The 22,069-nt window shown below is 42.4% G+C and overlaps 3 protein-coding genes and 1 long non-coding RNA gene across 7 annotated transcripts in view; 3 read left to right on the forward strand and 1 right to left on the reverse strand.

Annotated features, from left to right (window-relative positions):
- Positions 1 to 922: 922 nt before the first annotated feature.
- Positions 923 to 2,099, forward strand: LOC137798844 (uncharacterized). The gene is made up of 2 exons (XR_011079398.1): positions 923 to 1,134; positions 1,697 to 2,099. It is a non-coding gene; the product is annotated as an uncharacterized lncRNA (long non-coding RNA).
- Positions 2,100 to 2,284: 185 nt separating this feature from the next.
- Positions 2,285 to 11,270, reverse strand: rbbp5 (retinoblastoma binding protein 5). 4 transcript variants are annotated; one of them, XM_068595896.1, is made up of 15 exons: positions 11,176 to 11,270; positions 10,005 to 10,093; positions 9,687 to 9,712; positions 9,330 to 9,502; positions 9,073 to 9,213; positions 8,817 to 8,979; positions 8,572 to 8,681; positions 8,290 to 8,409; positions 7,987 to 8,140; positions 7,838 to 7,909; positions 7,599 to 7,716; positions 6,605 to 6,674; positions 6,210 to 6,445; positions 5,639 to 5,716; positions 2,285 to 2,709 (listed from the first exon to the last, which is right to left on the reverse strand). In XM_068595896.1, exons 2-15 carry the CDS (start codon positions 10,027 to 10,029, stop codon positions 2,657 to 2,659), a joined length of 1,539 nt encoding a protein of 512 aa, XP_068451997.1. In that variant the 5' UTR covers positions 10,030 to 10,093; positions 11,176 to 11,270; the 3' UTR covers positions 2,285 to 2,656. The 4 variants fall into 4 exon arrangements, with proteins under 4 accessions (XP_068451997.1, XP_068451998.1, XP_068451996.1 ...); XM_068595897.1 differs by lacking the exon at positions 10,005 to 10,093 and having other exon boundaries at positions 11,176 to 11,269; XM_068595895.1 differs by lacking the exon at positions 10,005 to 10,093 and having other exon boundaries at positions 5,492 to 5,716; positions 11,176 to 11,269.
- A 2,206-nt stretch (positions 11,271 to 13,476) lies between these two features.
- On the forward strand, positions 13,477 to 19,149 carry zgc:153675 (uncharacterized protein LOC768179 homolog). Its single transcript, XM_068595864.1, has 3 exons — positions 13,477 to 13,794; positions 15,798 to 15,891; positions 17,696 to 19,149. Exons 1-3 carry the CDS (start codon positions 13,786 to 13,788, stop codon positions 17,980 to 17,982), a joined length of 390 nt encoding a protein of 129 aa, XP_068451965.1. The 5' UTR covers positions 13,477 to 13,785; the 3' UTR covers positions 17,983 to 19,149.
- Positions 19,150 to 20,948: 1,799 nt separating this feature from the next.
- hgh1 (HGH1 homolog (S. cerevisiae)) overlaps positions 20,949 to 22,069 on the forward strand; it is a 5,553-nt gene continuing 4,432 nt past the window's right edge. The window contains exons 1-3 of the mRNA XM_068595875.1: positions 20,949 to 21,085; positions 21,551 to 21,673; positions 21,952 to 22,069. The exon at positions 21,952 to 22,069 is cut by the window's right edge and continues 21 nt beyond it. Coding sequence (XP_068451976.1) covers positions 21,564 to 21,673; positions 21,952 to 22,069 — 228 coding nt within the window. The 5' untranslated portion in view covers positions 20,949 to 21,085; positions 21,551 to 21,563. The remainder of the gene's footprint in view (positions 21,086 to 21,550; positions 21,674 to 21,951) is intronic.

The raw sequence follows: 22,069 nt of genomic DNA on the forward strand, positions 1-22,069 counted from the left end.
GCTTCAAAAATAAAAGTCAGAATGTTAGCTTAACGGATGTTTGAGAATTAAGTTTAAGTTATGAGTTTTAAAGCTTACAACAATAACAATAACAAGTTATTTAAGCAAGATCATATAATACAAGTTAAAAAAAATGTGAAGTGAATAATGCGTTACAATTGAAAAAAATACTTCATCATAATATATATTTTTACGTTTACATAATATTATGACTTATGTTCACCTCCACCAAGTTCAGAATTAAAATACCTTAGTCACCACATACATATTGTAATAACACCACTGAATATTTTTGAAATATGTCTAATTGTCTAATTATTTCTTCAGGTGAACAATGGGTTTAGCTTTTATTTTTTAGCCGTTTCCGGTTAAATTCTCGTTATCTCCATCAAGCTTGATTGACTGTTTGAGTGACAGGTTGATGGACCGCTCCCTGTTGTCCACTGACGCCCCGCCCACTACACTGTGATTGGTCGGAGCCGGTCTCGAGTGGATTGGACAAGTGGGATCGGTGGGAGACAAAAACGTAATTTATTTTTGACGGCGAGTCAAATGACATCAGTTGATCCAGAAATGGAAACGTACAGTGGGTCATGTGATTTATGACTAATAGCTTTATTTAAACAAGAATGAGACGAGCACCTCATAGCAACAGGGTCAAATAAATAAGCGTACATTTAGTACTAGAACTAGTAAAAGTTTGAGGTACTTGTACACGCTACTTTATTCTTAAATTCCTCTATAATTTAATGGGAAATATCGCACATTTGCAGCTTTGCTTACTTAAAAGTGAAGGAATACATTAAACATATAAATGATGAGCTTATATAATATGATTCATTGTTTTAGACATAACTTCCCAACAATAGTCCATACCTGCAAACTTGTCATATTTAGGGGAAATTCCCGGGGAGGGGGTCATCTGGCCGGGCAGCGTTTCTGAGATCGGAGTGAGACACGGAGAAAAGTGGATGTCGTGAGTGATCTTCGCAAATAAAACATCTTTGATGTGTCGAGTCTTGGCCAATCAGCGTTGTCTCCAGCGTCTACGTCACTCTCCAACGTTTCATCCCTTTGCTCCAAGTTGAAGTTACCGTCGGCACAACTGGATCACCAATGAACACGAGTTTAGAGGTAAGTCTTGTTTGCTAGGAACAATTTATTATTCTGTTTAACTTACGAAGCTAACTCGCCGTCCAAGTTATGTGTCGTAAATATTTTTGTCATGTTATCCCCATCAAATCTTTACCACCCTGTTTTTTAATCTAAAGCTAGTCAGCTTGATAACAACGTTAACGTCAGCTAGTCAGTTTTAGCTTCAGCTTGATAACAAACGTAACGTTTAACGTTAACAATCATTACCTATAAACGTAACGTAGCGATGAACGTAAATAACGTCATGACGTCACGTTAACGTTCTCTCATTAACGTTAACGTTTGTCATGTCATGACGTCATGACGTTATTTACATTCATCGCAACGTTACGTTACGTTTACATGTAATGATCCTTCCGCAGGAAACCTTGTTACAACTTTTACTTAAACGTTAACGGTCCGGTTCAGTTAACTTTCACTGGATTGAATGCGTATTAATTGCGAATTGAAGATAGGTCACAATTCTAACAGCTGTACAGTAATAGTGGAAGTCCATTAATAAGTTTTACCCATAAAAACTAATCACTTTTGTTTTGTACAGGCGATGGTTTTCGCTCCATCGGTCCAGCAGGGACAAGGCCCAGAGACAGATCAAGCTGCACAGCCACAGAGAGCAGGATGGAGCTGAATGTCAGCCCACAACATCTACCGCTGCAGAGAAGATGAAGCAGGAGGTCGAGGCAGAAAAGACTGCAAGGAAAAGGCACATGGCTAAGAAGCAAAAACAAAAAGAAGTTGGTTCATGAATAACTTCAACCTTATTCTGTATTTAGTGTAAATGTATATTTGTTATTATTATTTTTAGGGACTGAGCACTGACAGTCGTACCGGACGACCTAATTGTTCTTAAAATGTTTATTATTATTTTTAGGGTCTAATTATCGGCAGTGTTCTCTTTGCATCATGTGTGATACTGGGTGAATTAAACAAATCAGTATCATGAATTTGCCGTGAGTCGTGTTTTATTGCCTCGCAACACTCAATTAAATACTCATGTACCTCAAGTCGTCCCAGTGTTTATCTGACAAATACAATCTGACTGTCAGTCCCTCAATATGAACAAATTATCAAAAGTCAATCATCGTTGTATTTTCCCATATCGCCGGCACAAAGAGGGGATACCATATAGTTATTTACAAATCAAAATGTTTTAATATGTATAAAAACAATGAGAAAAAGACGACACGTACACACACAAACTATCAGCATGGGGGCGTTCCTTCTATACAAGATGAATCCTACAGAAAAAAGAGGACGTGATTTCTACCGCGACGACTTTAAAACACCTTGCGATGTCTTTTTTGTCGGCTCCAGTCGGGCGATCCGGGAGGAGGAAGAGTAGGAGGAAGAGGAGGTTCTCCTGTGACCCTGTGCTCTGAGGAAACAGGCAGCACATCCGCCCGGCTGCTCGCCCTCAGTCTGTTCTATGACATCGGGGCCTTTGTGTCTCTTTGTCTTCGGCCCGTTCGGCGGCTCCTTTCACAAACGTACACGGCGGCCATCAGTCCATCCCCCCGATGTCGTGCTGTTTGTACGACTGCGAGACCAAACTCCCTGCGGAGGAACGCGGACACGAGTCAGACGCACAACACAACAGACACGATTTACACAATATTCTCCTTTTGATTAGCTGAGTTTGAATAATGGTCAAATAATTAATAACAGCCGGACACCGGGAGCTAAAATAAATCTTATAACTCAAGATAAATTCAGGAAAATGTACATTTCCATAAAACAGAAGAATGTGATACTCACCACTCGGCTCTTTAACACCGTTTTCACTCACTAATTAACACTCGTCACTTGTCACCGTTAAGCTACATTCAAAATGTGCTTTTAATGTGAAAGGTCTGTGCAGGAAGTGTTTATTGAGAAGTTAAAGAAGAGAAAGTACTAAATAATTTTGTCTTTGGAGTGAAACTTTTAGGAGATTATATCAAAAGGAATCGTTCAACATTTTGAGGAAATGAGACTTTCTGTACTCTGAGACGTTCAGATGGACATCGGTCGTGTGTGTGTTTGTGTGTGTGTGTGTGTGTGTGTGTGTGTGTGTGTGTGTGTGTGTTGGAGGTCGGGGGTGGTTAGCCTAGCTTAGCATAAACATTGTAAGCGGGGGGAAACAGCTAGTCTGGCTCTGTCCACCTGCAGGCATCTGTAAAGCTCACTAATAAACATATTGCATGTTTTTGTTTGTTTACATTCATGACAAACAAACAAACAAACAGCCGCGTGCCGCTTCCTGTTAAGCCTTGTTGCCATAGTTACAATGTTGAACATTGTAAGCGGGGGGAAACAGCTAGTCTGGCTCTGTCCACCTGCAGGCATCTGTAAAGCTCACTAATAAACATATTGCATGTTTTTGTTTGTTTACATTCATGACAAACAAACAAACAAACAGCCGCGTGCCGCTTCCTGTTAAGCCTTGTTGCCATAGTGACGTTGGCAGGTTTGCATCGTCGTGCAGAAACCAAAACACTTGCTCAAGAAAAAAGCCACAAAATGAATTTGCATGTTTCTCCTATTTTGTTCCACATTTTAAAGCTTTTAAGTGTTTTAAAAAAAGACGGTTTCCGCCGATCTAAAAAAAAATTTAAATTTTTTTCTGCAACAGTGTCATGTAAAGAATCCATCCAGTGAGACGACAACTCCCAAAACACACAACACATCGTCTCAAACCTTTCATTTTACGTTTACGTTTCCCCACGAGATTCATATCGATCTTCTTGTCTCACTTTCAGAAAGAAAGCAAATAAAATGTTGAACTATTCCTCGAAGAATTATTTAAATTACGTGCTTTTTTTTTGCAGATTTCTCAAGTGGCTTCACTGATGACATGCGTTATGAGAGGCATGTAAGACGTAATGTTAGAGCAGTAACGTCTCATCTGAGAAATGATCACACAGCTGATTAACACGCATTTGTCCATTTGAGATGCGTTATGATAATATTAATAAAAAACAAACTATTATTCCTTCATACTTGACATATGCTGCACATCTGCATTGTTTACAGAGATGTTGGCCAACAGAACTATTGATGGAAGATCAAAGTAGGATCACATCAACATAAACATCTCTCTATGACACACACACACACACACACAGAAAAGACAGGAGCAGCGCCGCTACACACACACACACACACACACGTTTATGTCACATGACAAGCCCAGGCAGCGAGGTGGGAGTGGGAGCAGGAGGGTCAAAGGCCAAGCAGGAAGTAGACGTAGACTAGCCAGCTAACGAGCCGCACCATCCCACCCTTCAGCCACGGCGACGCCCATCTGACAACTACGGGCCGCTCAGAGGTCAGCAGAGGTCAGGCAGTCGTAAAGCCACAGTCTGGAGGGTGAAAGCGTCGCTCCAGTGCAATCAGATTGCGTGTGATTGAGACGCTGGGGAAGCCGCCTGCAGAGGTTTTCTCTGCACAGAGTTTACACTCACTGCAAAATAATGTTTAGCCAAAACGCAGAACCGTTGAGCTATAATTTGATCATTAAAAAGGAACTCAAAGAAACATCTGCAGTCAAAAAAGGTTCGCCTGGTTTTGAAAATCGCTGCAATTAAACAACTTCAAGGATGGAATTCAGCTTCCGACCGTGCGGGCGTGTTGTGCGTCTCTACACATCTGAGGCGGCGTCTTTGTTTTCAGTACACACACACACACACACACACACACACACACACACACACACACACACACACACACACACACACACACACACACACACACACACACACACACACACACACACACACACACACACACACACGATGTCTGCAGGGCGTTTACTTCCAAGAAGAAGGAGGGGAACAAAATAGTGGAAAGCATAACATCTTGTAGATCGTAAGATAGAGAACAAACGTATTCATAATGTTTAATAAGATATTTTAAACTATGAGAACGTAATATCTCATACAAACTAGCCCATGAATATCTTGTATAATGTGTAATATCTTTGGGCCATATCAGTGATCCTCATCAGCGTATCGTGCGCTTCAGCATTTCCTGGTTACGCGGCGACTTTTCTCTCGTGAACGATGTTCATCGTTGTTGTTGTTGTTGTTTGTTACGGTCTGAACTGATAACAGGACGAGGCCTCTGATGCACGGTGGAGATTGTGTGTTCCTGCCTGCAGACTGTGGCTTTACATTGTGCGGGTTCAGTCAGTGAGCTGTGTGTGTGTGTGGGGGGGGATGGTGGCGGGGTGAGGGTGAGGGAGGGTGAGGCTTGGGTGGAAGCAGTACAGGGAGACAGGCCGCGCTGGCGAGGTGTCAGTCAAACTGAGCAGAGCTCCCAGACCGAGCAGCAGCAGCAGGGCCGGTGGCGTGCTTACCTGTGGCCAGGCCCCCCTCTGCCCTGCCCTTCATCCCTCCTCCTCCTCCTCCTCCTCCTCCTCCTGGGTTGCCCAGGGCCTCCACGGGGAAGGAGGGCCGTTCGCCCCTGTAGGGCTTGGGCCTGAAGGGGAAGTCTTTGTCTTTACCTTTGGAGCCTTTGGGCCGGCCTGCCGTCTTCTTCTTGGACTTGCCGTCCCCCTTCACGCCCAGCAGGGGGTGCACCTCTGGGGAGCAGGACAGAGGACAAATTAGGATTCAACTTATTACACATTTCACTGCTAAATAGCAGCACGAAGACACGATGTGTTTTTACATGCAACTGTGAATTATGGATTTATTTTTAACCAAACCCGTCAGTGAATGTTGGAACGGTGAAAAGAACAAAAAGTTTTATTTAGTTTCTGTCATGAAATGTGAGATGTTTAATAGAACAAAAAGGTTTGTTTTTTTCATTCATCAGACAATAAAAAAGCTAATAATTTGTGGAACAAAGTGAAGTCAACAAGGGGGCGTGGCCTCTTTGAGCATATTGCCTAAACTTAACTTCCACTAACTAGTTCTAGACTCTGATGCTGAACTAGTAGAGTCGTCTCGTACGCGCCACTCTGCTGCTACGAGGTTTCTTTTCAACACTAAAACAGTTTTAGAGTTTATTTTCTGTAATAATCCAGACTTTTTCGACCCCTGCCTGCAGCACTCTGCATCTCCCTGACTCACCGTCGCTCGGCACCCCCTGCAGCTCGATGGTGGTGGTGCGAGCCTTCTTCTTGGTCGGGCCTCCTTCGGACGACGGCTGCCGCTGCTTCTTGTCGCCGCCGGTCAGCGCATCCTCCGGGGCGGCGGGCTGGACCGAGGCGTCCGGCGGGGGTCCGAAGGGGTTTTCCTCCGGATCCTCCACCTCGGGCGCGATGGGCAGGTACAGCAGGGCCTTGTAGTCCTCCAGCTCCTCGTCGCTGCAGGACACAAACACACAGACTGTAGAGGAACAGTAAACACTCGAGCACGGTCGGCAGCAGGCTTTAGTCGTTAGCGCGGACTGAAGCGGTGCTGAGGATTCTGGGTTTCAGGGAACTTTGTGTGCGCCGATGTCGTCGGCTGAACCGTTTATTCACCTGCTGCAAAACGCAACGATGGGGTCAACGGTGGTGACGTCCACCTCCTCGTCCTCTGCAGCATCTGCACCTGTAACGGGACACAAGTTGACCCGTTGAAAACTGTGAAAAACCTTTCTCCTTGTGTTTGGGTCGTCGTAGGAACCCCAAATGTATTCCAATACTTGTGTTTATTGTGTGTATTTGTTCAGCAAAGTCTTAAGGAAAAAAAATGTATATCTGCAAAAAAATCCTTTTTAAAAGATATTTTGATGTAACTATGAACATCCAGCATGATATGAGCCAGATTCCCCAAAAAAGCCTCCTGGAGCGTCAATAAGACACCTTTATGGAAAGATTTGGACCTAAAGAATCAGAATCTGCAACAACAATCACAATAAAACAAAGTCTTGGCCTGTGAGGAAGGAGTTTCAGACAAGAAACTGTGTCGTTTGGTTTAAAAATTAGAAAAATTACGTACTTTATGTCAAAAGATTGTCTGAATGGGGCATGCTGGGTCTTAAAATTCCAAGAGGGTAATGTCAGAGAGAGGGTGTGTGTGTGTGTGTGTGTGTGTGTGTGTGTGTGTGTGTGTGTGTGTGTGTGTGTGTGTGTGTGTGTGTAACATGCAGAATAATTGAGTGGCCGCTTCCAGGAAGAGGCTGTACCAGAAATTAATGGACCCTACTGTTTTAGATAAACAGGAAATACATCAAGGAAACAACATGTATCTCGCGGAGACGTTTCTGGAGGCGTCCACACGTTGATTTAATGTTTCACGCTGTGAGTAACGCTTCACATTCCTCAGTGCATTGCATTGTGGGACATCAACAGCAAACTGAAAACGCTCTAGTTTTATTATGGATAACTCCGAAAAGAGAAACATCATGAAGTATTTAAGTGGATTGTACATAGAAATACTGCTCGGCATGCGATGCAGACGTTGCTTGAAAGTATTTAAATTTCTTTCCCTTTCCACCATCATCGTGTCCTGTAACTTGCGTGCGGTTCTTACCTGTCTGCTCGGGTTCACTCTTGTCTTCGTCCTCGATGTCGAACTCGGACTCTCGCTCCTCGTACTCCACGTTCTCATCCAGCTCTTTGAAGTCCGGAGCGAACGCGCTCCAGTTTTCCTGCAGGCAAACAAATCAGTCGCAGGTCGATCACACAGTTCCACGTTGTATTCAGAGTATCATCCCTGTGTGAAACGGTTCATTCATGTACAACCGGCTTCTGTTGTCACGGTCTACACACCACTTGGTTCTGAGCCCAGATGGACACCACTCCGCTGGAGATGGAGGCGATGATCGGACGGACAGGATGCCACTGGAGAGAGGTCAAAGGTGAGAGGAGTAAAAATACATCGACCCTAATGAAGCACCGTCAACATTTGACATCCTTACAGCGACATCCAGCAGCAGCTCTCCTCTGGTCCCGTGGAGGATCTTCACCAGGTTGCCGATGCTCTTCTCCCAGATGTAGAGGGCGTGCTGCCTGGCGGAGCCGGCCACGATGTACTCGCCGTCGCCGGAGAAACAGCAGCGCTTCCACGGAGTCCTGAACACAGAAAACACAGGAAGAGGACATGAACCAAACGGAGATCAGAGGGGGAAGATGCACAGGATGCAATACAAGAGCTTGACAACGTTTTCGTCCAAGATGGCGATGGTGAAATCGCTGCAGTTCAGCCCCACATGTCAGCGTACCTGTTGACCAGGTCCTGTAGCTTCTGCATGGGTTCGGGCTCGCCGTCTCGGCCGCAGGTTAGTATCTCCCTGCCGTCGTACACCCTGATGATCCGATCCGCTGTGTTTATGAGGAAGCAACTGCGGAGAAAACGGGACAGTCAAACAAAAAATGAGCACAGCAGGAGCTTTTCAAGTGATCGCCGTCTTCTGTGGATCGTGTGATGGTCAATGTGTCGTGTGCTCCAGGTCTTCATCCATCATACAGGTCGAGAAACCCAAAGACTTCCTGTTGCCTCTCACCTGCCCTTGCGTGCAAATTCAATTGATTTGATGGCGGTGGTGTTGCTGGTGCCAGTTGTCACCCTGAAGGAAGCCACCAGGTCCTGAGTGTTTGTGTTCAACACCAGAATCTACAAACAACAGACCGAGTGACAAGATGGTGAAGGGACACAGCAGTGGAGCGGAGACATTCAGATGTACCTGTCCCGTCTTGAAATACAGTCCCGTGATTGAAACTTGCACCTGTGAACAAAGCACTGCCCTACCTTTCCTTTGGCGTTGCCAGTGTAGATGAACTCCCCCCGCCTGTCAAAGGCCGCCACCACGTTCAGGTCCGAGTCGTCGTCGACGGGCAGGACGACGTGTTTGGAGTCCGACAGCGTGAGCAGGACCGGGGCCGACTTCATGGGACACACCAGCACCTTGTCCCTGGACCACACACAGCATATGTTGTTTGTACGACATAGCAAAAGTGTACTAACTTAACTTGAGGGAAATGGAACCGTCCGTCGGCTCGCTCACATGTCTCTCGGGTGGCACTGCAGCTTCAGGATCGGTGACGGGAAGCGGAACCTCTGGTCACAGTCCCCCGTCAGGACGTCCCACTGCGAGACAATGTTGTCTGTGGAGGCACTCACCAGCTTGTGACCGTCACGACTCCAGCTGCGCACACACAAATATATATATATTTATTCATTCATTGAGTCATCACTCAAATGTTATCGGACATGACGAGTGCATGCAGCTGGTGGTCGTGTTTCTCTGTACGCGTGTCTCACCATAAAGAGCAGACCGGGTGGATGTGTGCGCTGATGATTTTGGCGATGCCCCGTGTGAGGAAGTCCCAGATGACGATGCGTCCGTCGTTGCAGCCCACGGCCAGCAGGGTGCCCCAGCGGTTGAAGGTGCAGGTGAGGGCCATACTGATACAGTCCAGAGTGCCATCTGCCTCCTAAAAACACACACACACACACACACACACACACACACACACACACACACAGACACACACACACACACACACACACACACACAGAGTTTGCATCCGTCCAGGAGCTTTAATGTTTCCTCAATCAAAAGATGAAACTCAATGTGTATTAAATGATTTAGATGGAGATGAAGAGCTGGTGGTTTACCTCTGGATAGTTCTGCCCGAAGGATTCTGAGAGAAATATCAAAGACAGAGTGATGAGAAACATTTAACGAGACAAAGCAACATTCATACAGTTGACTCAGAAACATTTCACTAATTCACTTCAACGTGGTACAGATGTTCTGTGTAGAGTACATGGAATAGCACTAGAGTCAATAACTTGTGTATTTTTTTACAGAGATCAATTTTACTCATCTGAGATTAAAGTCAAATATTCATTTCAAACACATGAGGGAAAAAAAGATTTGAGTACGTCCAACACTTTAACTACAAACTTTAAACAATTAAATTGAATATTCACCAGAAAGAAGCAGGAAATTATCCATGAGTAAAGTGTGAGATATCCTGATGTTTAATCCAAAGTCTGAGCCAGTAATTCATAAGAAAGAACTGTGTGGACATTTACAAGAAAAAAAAAACATTTAACTCATTTTTACATAAAATGATTCACCAACAAATAGGGCGAAGCAGCAAATTTACAAGATAACTGGGAACATGTCCTTCAGATGACGGTGTGAAGATGTCCTGAGATTTGCAGATTAACGAGAACATTAAAGAATATTTCTCTGTTGATTCTCTTTTCTTTCAATGTTTGAAGATGAAAGACGGGTTCCAGACATTATAGTCTTATTGTATAAATATTTAGGTCTACTTCGAAATAAAACAGGACTTAAACGTGTTAAAACTAGACTATTTTAAAATGTCAACTACACAGAATGTTTAAAGTCCTAATTTACATAACACTATATTTCTGACTCAGATATCAAATCAATCTCACTGCTTTTCCTCCATCCAGATTATTACAAACCAGCTGTAGATAAAAGACAAAACATTTTTAGACATATCAGACCTGGACCAGATTAGCACATAAGACAAATATGAGGCTTTTGATTTCTTTTTAGACTCCATCATCTTTCATCCTTATTTTCCTTAATATAAACAGTTGCTCGTTGTCATGAGCTGTAGTTTTATCACCACTTCAACAGGTGCAATACATAATAATATGATAATAATAATACACACGATGAATAGAAGAAGAAGAAGAAGAAGAAGAAGAAGAAGAAGAAGAAGAAGAAGAAGCAGAAGAAGAAGGAACGTAACGGTCTGTACTTTCTGACATTTAAATAAAATAACAATGACAGACCATGTCAGGAGGCTAACATTAGCCAAACAGCTACGGTTGTTCCCTTGTTTTAACCTACGTTTAAAGTTAAATACAGACTCAGTCGATACAGTAAAAAAAAAAACAAATATAACGTTAAATTAAAAACTAGCAGAGTGAATCCACTAACAAATGCATTTATGTTATTCTATTTGAATCTTTTCGATTGATGGTAACAAGCTAAGCTAACGTCATATGCTAACCATAACACGCACACAATGCTATCTGTAAGATACATATATACATATTTATGCATACACATATCTACAATATGGTTCATTGAAAACAAAGACGTTTAAATAATAATTACCGAGCAGCTCTAGGTTCATTGTTGGACGACTGAAGACTCGTATTTACTTTTTGTTGCGCGCAGCGGAGACTGGCGCCGAGCCTCCAGTGAGGACCCCAAACGAGGCGGCGGCTCATGTGCCTGAACAAAAAATACAAAAATATTTTTCTGGTGGAAACAAACGTACAGATATGATGATAGAAAGCAATTTTACCTGAGTATTGTTCTCGTGCGGGATTTTTTAAGTACTTGTAATATCAATTGAGTACTCGTTTATACTTCTACTCGACTACATGTATCTGTATGCATCAGTGACTAGTTAAGCTTTGTGACATAAAAAATAAATCAACGAATAAATTAGTTATGTTCCATCTAGATTAAAATGTATTTCATGTTTCTTTAATTTAGCATATACACGTTAATTATATCGTTGATATTGATTTATAGTATTTTTTATTGGCTTATTTTTTATCCTGTTCCTCTCTTTTTTATTTTTTTATATGCTTATTTTTTATACTGTTCCTCTAACTGTATACAACGGTATTTAACTACAAGCTGATCTGAAATACTCTTTTGACTCATTCAAGTTTCTATTATTATTATTTAAATCTGAATAGTAAAATAAATGGAGTGCGGTCAAAAGTATATTTAGAAGAAGTATAGAGTAACCAACAATGAAAACATTCAGATAAAGGTGAAGTACATCAAACTTGTACTTAAGTACAGCACCTGAGGAAATGTTCTTTCCAGCATTGGGATGGTCAATAGCACACACACACACACACACACACACACACACCCACACACACACACACACACACACACACTTTATGACGTTATATTTACTGTCTGGCTTATAGATGTTCAGTTTGGCCGTGATATTTGTGAGGTTCAGCTGCCATCTTTTATCTATATTGTGTTATCTATTCTATTCTGAGTGAAGGTAAGTTGCTGCAACATCACTAAGCAGAACTTGACCCTTGATCTTTAAATTTATATTCCTGATCTATATGTGACTCTATACAGGCCTGCGTGGAAATCCATACACACTAAAACAACCGGTTGTAGCGCCCTGGATCCGGTGCTATAGGATCCGGAGCTGGATCCGGATTTGGAGCTGCAGCAACCGAAACACAAGCGACTTCCTGTTTTCACAATAAAAACCCAAAACAAATGAGCTTGAGGTTATGAGAACAGCCACAGTGGCACATCTTTTACTGTGGAATCAAACAGCCGTTAAGAGACAATGATGGAAAAACATATTCATACTTACACTGCTGCCGCGTCGTTTCATGCTTTCAAATAAACCTCTGGATGACGCGCTTCCTAAATCTCATTAAGCGTTTCCATCTATAAAAAATAAAGTCACTCTCATTTTGCCGAAACAAAGATGCTTTTTGTTGTTTCCAAACATTTGACACGGAAGAACACGGTTTCCTCTCGACACCAGAACATTCATTCATAAAAAGAACAAGTGTTGTGTTGATTGTTGTCTGATATCAGACAGAACAGTCAACGTGTTGTTTCAAACCTGGTGGAGTTCAAAGACCTTGTGTGTTTATTAAAATGAAAATAAAAGTTAAATAATAAAAAATTGAGAATTTGTGTAACCGTTTGATGATTTCTGGTAAAAGACTTTGCTGTTGAGTTTTTCAAATGTATTGTTTTGCTGCTTTAAAGTGCCGTAAAGTAAAATGGCATTTAACAAAAGGAAGATATGTTTACAGCGGTTATCTCCAGAAAGCAACTCTCACAAAAACAAATCTAGATTCATAAAAAACTCTGACAGGAAGCACTTTGTAATTTGACGGGTGAACTGTCTCTTTAGATAACATTTTTAATTCATGACTTCAATTGGTACGAAGTATTTTTTCTTTACAGTCTAGCGTTAGTACTTTTCTTCTTCTTCTTCTTCTTCTTCTTCTTCTTCTTCTTCTTCTTCTTCTTCTTATTATTATTATTATTATTATTATTATTATTATTATTATTATTACTGATAATAATAATAATAATAATACAGTTTATTTGTATTGCGCTTTAAAAGCTACTTAAAATGATAAAATCATATATATAAAATAAAAATATATATAAACAAGAGAGATTACACAACAACAACAAAACAAAAACATTCATGACATCAACAGGTTATAAATAGATTTTTCTGAACACCGCTAACCACGCGCAACCACCGAGAAGAGTTTTACTTTGAAGGGGAAGAACGGAAGTCCGGTGCGTCGTTGCGTGCGGCTTGACTGTGTGTATATGTGTGTGTTCGTGCGTGTGTGTGTGTGTGTGTGTGTGTGTGTGTGTGTGACTATTGAAGGCGCCACGTCGGCAGAACCAGCAGGCTGGAAAGAGAGCTGCGTAGCTCAGCCTGAAACCGAGAGAGCAGAAGTTACGAAGCAGCGGATTCATCTGGACTTCAGTTTAGTTTGTAATGCGGTGACAGAAAACCACGAAGAAGAAGAAGAAGAAGAGGAAGAAGACGAAGAAGAAGAGAAGAAGAAGGAGGAGGAGGCATTAATAGTCAGAGCACAGTGTTTGAAAGGCAGAGTTTTGCTTCGGAGGCTGAAACAGAAGCTGTCTCAAGTTTCTCTGCCAGGTGTGTTTGTGGCAGAAGCTCTGGGAACAATGGTGAAGGTAAGAACTAACCAGCAGCCCAGTGCATGTGTGAACATGAGGGAATGTGTGTGTGTGTGTGTGTGTGTGTGTTGTAAGTAACCCCAGCCCGGCCTGTGTGACCGAGCTCTTCAGCTGCAGTGATGATGTGGAACTTGAACGTGGTGTTTTAAATGTTAAAGGTGTGAAACGTGGCCTCTTCCCCTCTGCAGAGTCTCTCTGTCCCGCATGTTATATATATATAAAAACACTCCTCTTTTTTCCTCCCTGTTTCTCTTCAGCATCAGCTTTTAGTTCCCCAGACTCAACAGTGGCAACATTGATCAGATAAACGTGCAGAGCTGGACCTGAGGCCCGTTTTTCTGTGTGTGTGTGTGTGTGTGTGTGTGTGTGTGTGTGTGTGTGTGTGTGTGTGTGTGTGTGTGTCACAAGAAGAAGAAAATAGGGGGTGGGGTGGTGGTTCATATCCTATGATAGTCTCTTTAAGCGTGTGAGCTGTACATTGGTTTCAAGCCCTCGACGTGTCATTTCATCATCACAGTCACAGTTCAAGGCCTCGTATGGCGGCTGATAAAGGTCATAAAGGTCATAAAGATGAAGCCCTGCGGTCATGTGGGCCCACCAGGTGGATCTGAAACTTTTTACTAAACTTTATCCGATAAGTGAGCAGAAAAAAGCTCACTGGTCCGCTGTGAGGTGACTTTAAAAAGTGAAAAAACATTATTTATTTAATAGATCACAGATGTCAAAGGCCATATGGATTTGTCTGGATTTTAATTAAAGGTCTCCCACGGTTTAAACGTCATCTTTACAGCGTTAAAGTATCTCAGATAAATACGTGTTTAAATACAACGCTGAGCCCAAGCCGGTGACACAGGGTGTTTTTTTTGTTGTATCAGTCATGCAGTTGACGTAAATGGATGATCTTGCTGAATGACAGAGTTTTAAATCCCCTTTTTCTGCATATAAAACACCCAGCGTGACGTTTCTGTAGTTTATGTTTCTGACTTGAACACACACAGGAGTTTATTCACACTGTGCATACATTCACTAAAGTGACCTAAAGTAAGTCCTCGTCCTAAGTTCGATGCTTTAGTTTCAGTACAGATTAGTTTGGATGATTCTTGATGCTCAAATTTGATACCGCGGTTAAAAAAAAAGAAGCTGTAAGTCAGTTTTTATTAACGTTACTGCTACGAGCTTCTCACCCAGAACAACATTTAACATCATCAATGTTATGTTATAATTTACATTTGGCCAAAACTCATTTTTACTTAATGGAGTCTCATTACGTTAGCTGTTAGCTCCTTTATTAGCTTCTTTAGTAGCGCTTTAACGCAGCGTAATGTAACTCAATGGAGCCTCCCTACGTTAGCTGTTAGCTCCTTTATTAGCTTCTTTAGTAGCGCTTTAACGCAGCGTAATGTAACTCAATGGAGCCTCCCTATGTTAGCTGTTAGCTCCTTTTATTAGATCTTTTAGCTTAGCACTTTGCTGCACACAGCTAACATCCGCTAGACATCAACGTATTGTTTTCTTTAGCCAGAGTGATGCTTTTTTTTTCATCATTTACGAATGTGTTTCTTTATTTTTAACAAAACACACATTAGTACATGGCATTTGTAAAACGTTATATAAAGAGAAAAATATAAAGTGCACGAGTTCAGCTCTGAAAACACTGAATCCTACATTTCCCATAATGCAGCTGGACAGCATCTTTCATGAGACCCTTCCTGCCAATAAACACCCAACGTCTTCCAAACTCCACACCTCCAAGTTTGTAAAACAGGCTTTATTAGAAATGAGCTTAAGGTGACATCACCAAGTTATTTAACAGACTTAATGAAGCTCCTTTTTTTATGAAAATGCAGTCTTGAATGTAAAAAGTTGTGAGCTTTCTGATCAAACAAGAATATGAAGACGATACTTGATGCCAGATTCACATATTTAAACATTTACTGGACGTATTAAAAAAGCAGAGGAATGCTGATTCATGCTTAAGAAACTGTCCCTGTGTTTTCCAGAATGTGAACAGCGTGACCGTGGAGCCCCAGCCGGGGACCAGCATGGCCCCGGACGAGGCCGAGCCCGCCGACGCCGGCACCGAACCCACAGAGGGTAAGCGAGCGGCGAGCTCCCGAAGGGGGCGGGGCTTTTAAAAGCGCTGAGACCTCAGCCGGGGGAACATGGTGCAACCCGCGCTGGCGTGTTGCCTGCTGCTAATTTCAGAAAGCGTTGGGGAGTTCGTCTGTTTGTGTAAGAGCTGCTATTTGCGGCTCCGAGACACTTCGCACCCGTTTAGTCTCCTGCCGCTCGACAGGTAAACACCTGCGCTGTTGTTCTGCGTCCTGGTGGCAGTTTGCCCTCCAGGTGAAGCGTCGGGGTCGTTAAGAAAGAGACGCTATCGCACCAACAACGCCCCAAAATATGAATAAAAAATCAACTGATCCAGGTGGAGATAAACTAACAAATACTTCATGGATTGTAATGAAGTTTTTGTACGTTCGTGGTTCCCAGAGGATGAATCCTAACAGCTGGGTCGTAGCCACACGCATTTTTTATTTATTTATTTATTTTTTTAAGGAAGCCGACGATTGAAGATGCAAAACTGACATCCGACCCTTTAAACTTGATTTTTTTCTCTACTTTTTTTCAGCCCTATAAACCGTGTCTTTTCACTCCCTCTAGAAGAAAAAGTGAAATATTTCAACAGTAAGATCCAGTTAAACTCACATTTATACTTCCCAGACAATTTAATGCTCTATTTTCTTAACTTTTTTAACATCCACCATCAGGTCCAGTATCCAATGTGTCCTTTTACTTTTGTTTATGTCCAAATCGCGGCAGAACTAAATACATTTCCCATCGGCCTCGGCTGTACTTTTGTGGGGTTTTTTTGTGCTATTTAATGAGCAAATATCAGCGAGCTAACAGGCTAAACGAGGACGGTGAGCAGGGAAAACCAAGCAGAATACCTGCTGACCATGTTAGCATGTTGCTAATATGTTAGCTCAAATGCACTGCTGTGCCTCAGTCTGGCGCTTGGAAACAATACCACCTTCGTCCACAGGGGCCGCCAGAATCAACTGAATGAAAAGTTGCTTGTAGTAACTTTAACAGGGTTCGTACGGTCATGGAAAACCTGGAAAGGTCATGGAAATGTGTTTATATTCATGTGTTCATGTCGTTCATTTACGCTGAGTTTGAAATTATTGATATACTTTTAAAAGAAAGACATTCAGAATATAATCAGCTAACGCTCTCGTTCTCATTGTTAGTTTAAATGCTACGTTTTCTCACTTTTTCATCTTTACACCGTGTATGTGTATGAACCTTGTTTAAATAAAAGACAGGAAGTGAACGGCATAGTTTCTATTTATTGGTTAATTTTATTTGGACAATAAAAGCAACAAGAATACATTTATTCTTCAGTACCGTAAAAGTTGGATTACAAGTCACTACTGCTTTTGGTGGGTGTCCCGGCTGTAGCAAGCTAGCACTACTGCTAGCTCCCCGCTGCTGCTACTGCTAGTTCTCCGCTGCTGCTAACTCCCCGTAGCTGCTTCCCCCGCTAGCTCTCCGCTGCTGCTACTGCTATCTCAGAGCTGCTACTGCTAGCTCCCCACTACTGCTGCTGCTACTGCTAGCTCTCCGCTGCTGCTACTGCTAGCTCCCCGCTACTGCTGCTGCTACTGCCTGCGTCCTCTCTGCCCCAGTTGGGTGTCGAGCTTAGGCTGGTCCCGCTACCTTTAGTGGTTGTTGGGGAGCTAGCAGAGAGCTAGCGCTAGCGTCCTACAGCGGGGAGCTAGCGGTGACACCCATCGGAGATAATAGCGTCTTGCAACCCGACTTTTACGGTAAATGTGGTATAAAAAAAAAGAACTTCCGTTGATGCTTCTCGCGTGTTTTGCTTTCTTCTCAGACTCCGGGAAGGACCACGCGGCGGCCGCTCCCGGCATGATGTGGCGAGTGGGCGGCGGCCTCTTCAGCGTCACCAAGGGCGTGGTGGGCGCGGCGGTGGGGGGCGTGGCCTGGGTGGGCGGCAAGAGCCTGGAGATCACCAAGTCGGCCGTGACCACGGTGCCCATGATGGGGGTGGGGCTCGTGAAGGGCGGCGTGGCGGCCGTGACCGGCGGCGTCTCCTCGGTGGGCTCGACGGTCGCCAGCAAAGTCCCGTTCACGGCCAAGAGGAAAGACAAGGCTGAGTGAGGAAGAGGAGGAGGAGGAGGAAGAGGAGAATGATGATGATAATGATGATGATGGTCCAACAAGGAGAGGCCGCCTGCCGACCTCTCGTCTGCCAATCAAAACTCTACAGTGCCTTCTGACGCCTTATTCTCGGTTTTCCAAACCCGCGAGTCTCGTCACCAATCAGAGACCTCCAGACTTTGACCCCTCCCCCCTCCTCTAAACATTCAGAAATACTACGACAACCACGAATCACCAGGATGCCGAGTCACTGGAAAACGCTCCGTAATATCGCTTCGTCGTCTTGACTCGCGGGATATTTTCATAACGTCTGGAAGTGAACATCCGACGGCTCCGAGGGGAGGGGAGGGGGGGGCAGGTCACATGACCCCGCGATGAATACCGTCATCTGTTTACAGACTGAAGCGCTCCGCTTTCTTCTCCGCAGTCTTTAAACCGCATATTTAGTGACATGTTTCAGAATTAAAGTGCTGTTTTAACTTCTTTTTTTCTCCAAGATATTGAAATGTGTTCGACAAACAAGAGTACAGTTGTGTTTTTGAGGGAAAGAGCGACATTCTTCAGTCTACTGACCTACTTTAAACCTTTGGGTGAGCCCCGGGGCGTTCTTCTTCTTCTTCTTCTCCTCCTCCTTCTTCTTCTCCTCCTCCTTCTTCTTCTTCTCCTTCTCTTTACCCAGCAGCCTCGGCGTTGCACGTGGGAACACTTCTCTGAAATGTCTCAGAGACACAATCACAAGTTCTGGGATCAGCTCTTTTTCCACAGATATATTATTATTGTCGAGATAGTTGTTGTGTTTTCAGTTCGTGTGAGACGTCAAAACGCTGCGCTGGACCTTTTTTTTATAAAAAAAAAAGTTAACTTTTTTGTTTTCTGGAGATTTAAAGGAACATTCAGCAGCGTTTGATCCATCGATTGTTGTTTGAGAGGGAAAGTTTCCCGATGTTGTCTGAGCTGCTCGATTCCCTGAGCATCAAGCTGTACCTTCTTTCTTTTTTTTAATCTGAAGGAGACATTTGTGTGAACGTTTATATGCAATATCAGCATTTCAATGCAACATTTTCGCCGTGAATGGGAGCGGTTGCTGACGGGGCGAAACTATGTGAATGTCTTGTTTGTGTTTGTTTCCCCCCAAATATACCAATAAAGTAGTTTTGAAGTTTTAAAGACGTCCGCGTGAAGTTTTTAGACAAGTGGAAGTTCACACAAAGCCATCGCAAATACGATTTTAATGTTTTTTAATCCAGCGTCGTGTACGAGCTTCTCCCCGTCACACCTCGACATAGTTGCTCTTTGTGTGTAAATTACGAGTTTACTTGTAAACTGCAGGTTTGAATACAGTGTTGCTCACCAAAATGCTGAATTGAGGAGATACTTTTACATACTTGTAAATGTGACAAAGGTGCAATATTCTATTTGTGCAATATTTCCACATAACTCTCCTTTCCCCTCTTTTCACAATCCAGGAACAGCACTCAGTAATATTTATTACTGTTATTTTACATTCACCCTCTCCTTTGATTTTAAAACTGGATCTAAAAGTGTCATATTACCACCTTTCTAGTACATATTACCACCTTTATTGTACATATTACTACCTTTCTAGTTCATATTACCACATTTATTGTACATATTACCACCTTTCTAGAACATATTATGACCTTTCTAGTACATATTACCACCTTTTATTGTACATATTGTCACCTCTCTTGTACATAATGTCATCTTTCTGTACATATTACAACCTTATGTACGGTGTTTTTATATTTTACATCTTTTCCTTTCTTATTATAGTGTTTTTATGTCCTAAACTGTCGACTCTGAGCCCTGCTCATTAATTCAGGACACTCTTGAGGCTGTCGGTCTGTGCGCTGCAGATAAAACTGCAGCTGGTGTTTCACCACATTGTGACCAACAGTCATGTGACTGAAAGCTACTTTGTATCAGTTATTGATGCTATTAAAAATCCAGTCTTTTAAAAAACGGGGGAAAGAAAAGCTGACGGTATTCAGATGCTGCGTGTTCGTGTTCGTCTGCTGTGTTTCATCCTGTGAGCGTCTGTTGGCCGCTGATAGCTGATTGCTGGGAGGATGTTGGGTGGGATTCTGTCTTCAGACAATGGGAGAGATGCCAAGTGGTGATTGCCGGTTGCAGCAACTCTCCGGTCAACTTAAGCCCAGTTTTACTAAACAACTGACCGGCAATCGATTATTAAATAATGAGGCTTCAGAATAAAGACGTGTACTAATATCCTGTACTTTCAATCAAGCAATATACTAAACAAATTAAAACACACATGGAGGTAAAAGAGTGATCAACATTATGAGAATCATACATTCATGTGCACATAAAGAGATTAAGAGATTCAAACTATTATGTTTCAGAATGTGAATCATATTTAGTGATTGTAAGTATGTGAACACATGCTAGGATTTTTAATATAAGTTGCTCTCATTGTTGCACACAGAGGTAGGTGGTAAGTGTTGAAGCACAGTGGGATGTTTAAACTGTAAATATATAATGTAAAGTAAAATATGTATTGTCACTTTACAGTGAGAAAGACAATCTTTACTTCTCATGCTTCCTTTAATGGTGCTCGGACAAATATGTAAAAATTATAAAATCACACATGTAAAAAAAAAAAAATTCAAGACAAATTTATAAAATATGACATTAAATAATATAATTAAATATTAATGCACAAGTTTACAGAGATGTAAACGTGCAGTATAACATGTATAAAGTTGAATAAAAGAAACAAAGTTGCCTCGTTTTTAAAATAGCATTATTATAGTACACTGTTTTTGTTTTTGTTTCATTCAGATGGAACAAAATGTCCTCAAGTCAGTTTTTGGGACGTTTTCCAGCTTCAACCAGATCCAGCTGTGCGCGCCACGCGCGGCCGCTAGAGGGCGGTGGCGTCACTCAGCGCTGTGAAGCTGCCGGAGAAGGAGACGACGAAGAAGAAAACCCGGAAGTTGGATGTGTTTTCTCTGTCGGCTCCACATGTATCCTGTACGCGTGTTGTTTAATGTTAGAAAATAAATATTAAAGCTGTGAAACCGCGAAATGAGAAGTGGATAAGTCTTATAGCTCGTTAAAGGTAAGATTTATTTTATACCGGGTGCGTGTTTTGGTAGAAACAGACACGTAAATGTCTTCCAGCTCAAGACTTTGTCAAATCTTCCTTTCGTGGAAACTTTGATTCATTTTCTCAGTAATTCATTTCTGTATTCAACATGGCAACACATGTATTTACTAAAGTAAACAGCAGCCTGGACGCAACGTCAGGCCTAATAATCACAGACTTTGTCGAAATATATTTAACATATAATATCAGAATGTCTGCAGTATAAAATCACAACAAAACAGTGGAAAAAACACATTTATCCACCAATTGTGTCATTCACAATGTCTTATTTTTATTCATGTTGATATTAAGACATTTTAATGTTTTTATTAAAAAGCAAGACATTATTTTTATGATAGTTTTGTATTACATATATGTAACAATCTGATGTTTCCTTCCATTAGTAATAGTTTTGTGTGGTTTGTTGCTGTTCATCAGACTCTGCCAGAAGATGCTGAGTGACGTTGAGGCTGCAGAGCTGCTCAGCTTCTTGACCCCCAACACGCGACCTGATGTCAAAGGTCACACCACCGGGTACATCCTGGGGATGTCTGGAAACGGGTACAGTGATGATGTCATTATATTCACATTACTGATCATTGTTTATATTTAACACAAAAAAAACTTCATCATATGCTATCGGCCCACATCAGATAAATAAACAGAGCTTTAATACCGCCTCAACATTACTGCAGACCTGTTCAACACGTTATTATCACATGTGAAGGTCACAAGGTGCAGCGCTAACACGGATATCAATTAAACAAATACGCTGACTACGTATAATAAACTCCAGTAACTGTAAATGGTTTTTGGGGTTTGTGTTTGTTTGTCTTCAGGGACGGCTGCCGCTTCCTCCGCTCTAAACCAGACCTGCTGGTTGCTCTGTTTGCTCTGACGTCGGACCCCTCTCTTGCTATCGTGAAGGACTGTTACCACATCCTCATCAACCTGTCG

This window comes from Clinocottus analis, unplaced genomic scaffold (assembly GCF_023055335.1).
Source record: "Clinocottus analis isolate CAN_PGR_092001 unplaced genomic scaffold, fCliAna1.0.p SCAF_32, whole genome shotgun sequence".
Classification (NCBI taxonomy): domain Eukaryota; kingdom Metazoa; phylum Chordata; class Actinopteri; order Perciformes; family Cottidae; genus Clinocottus; species Clinocottus analis.

Excerpts from the sequence above, each read along its gene's own strand:
- rbbp5 (XM_068595894.1), bottom strand. The coding sequence starts at position 10,029 with ATGGATAATTTCCTGCTTCTTTCTG. Across the intron at positions 6,675-7,598 it reads GAGTGAACCCGAGCAGACAG|GTGCAGATGCTGCAGAGGAC; the intron begins GTAAGAACCGCA and ends GTCCCGTTACAG. Across the intron at positions 5,717-6,209 it reads GCAGGGGGTGCCGAGCGACG|AGGTGCACCCCCTGCTGGGC; the intron begins GTGAGTCAGGGA and ends CCTGCTCCCCAG.
- zgc:153675 (XM_068595864.1), top strand. Across the intron at positions 15,892-17,695 it reads CGGCACCGAACCCACAGAGG|ACTCCGGGAAGGACCACGCG; the intron begins GTAAGCGAGCGG and ends CTTTCTTCTCAG.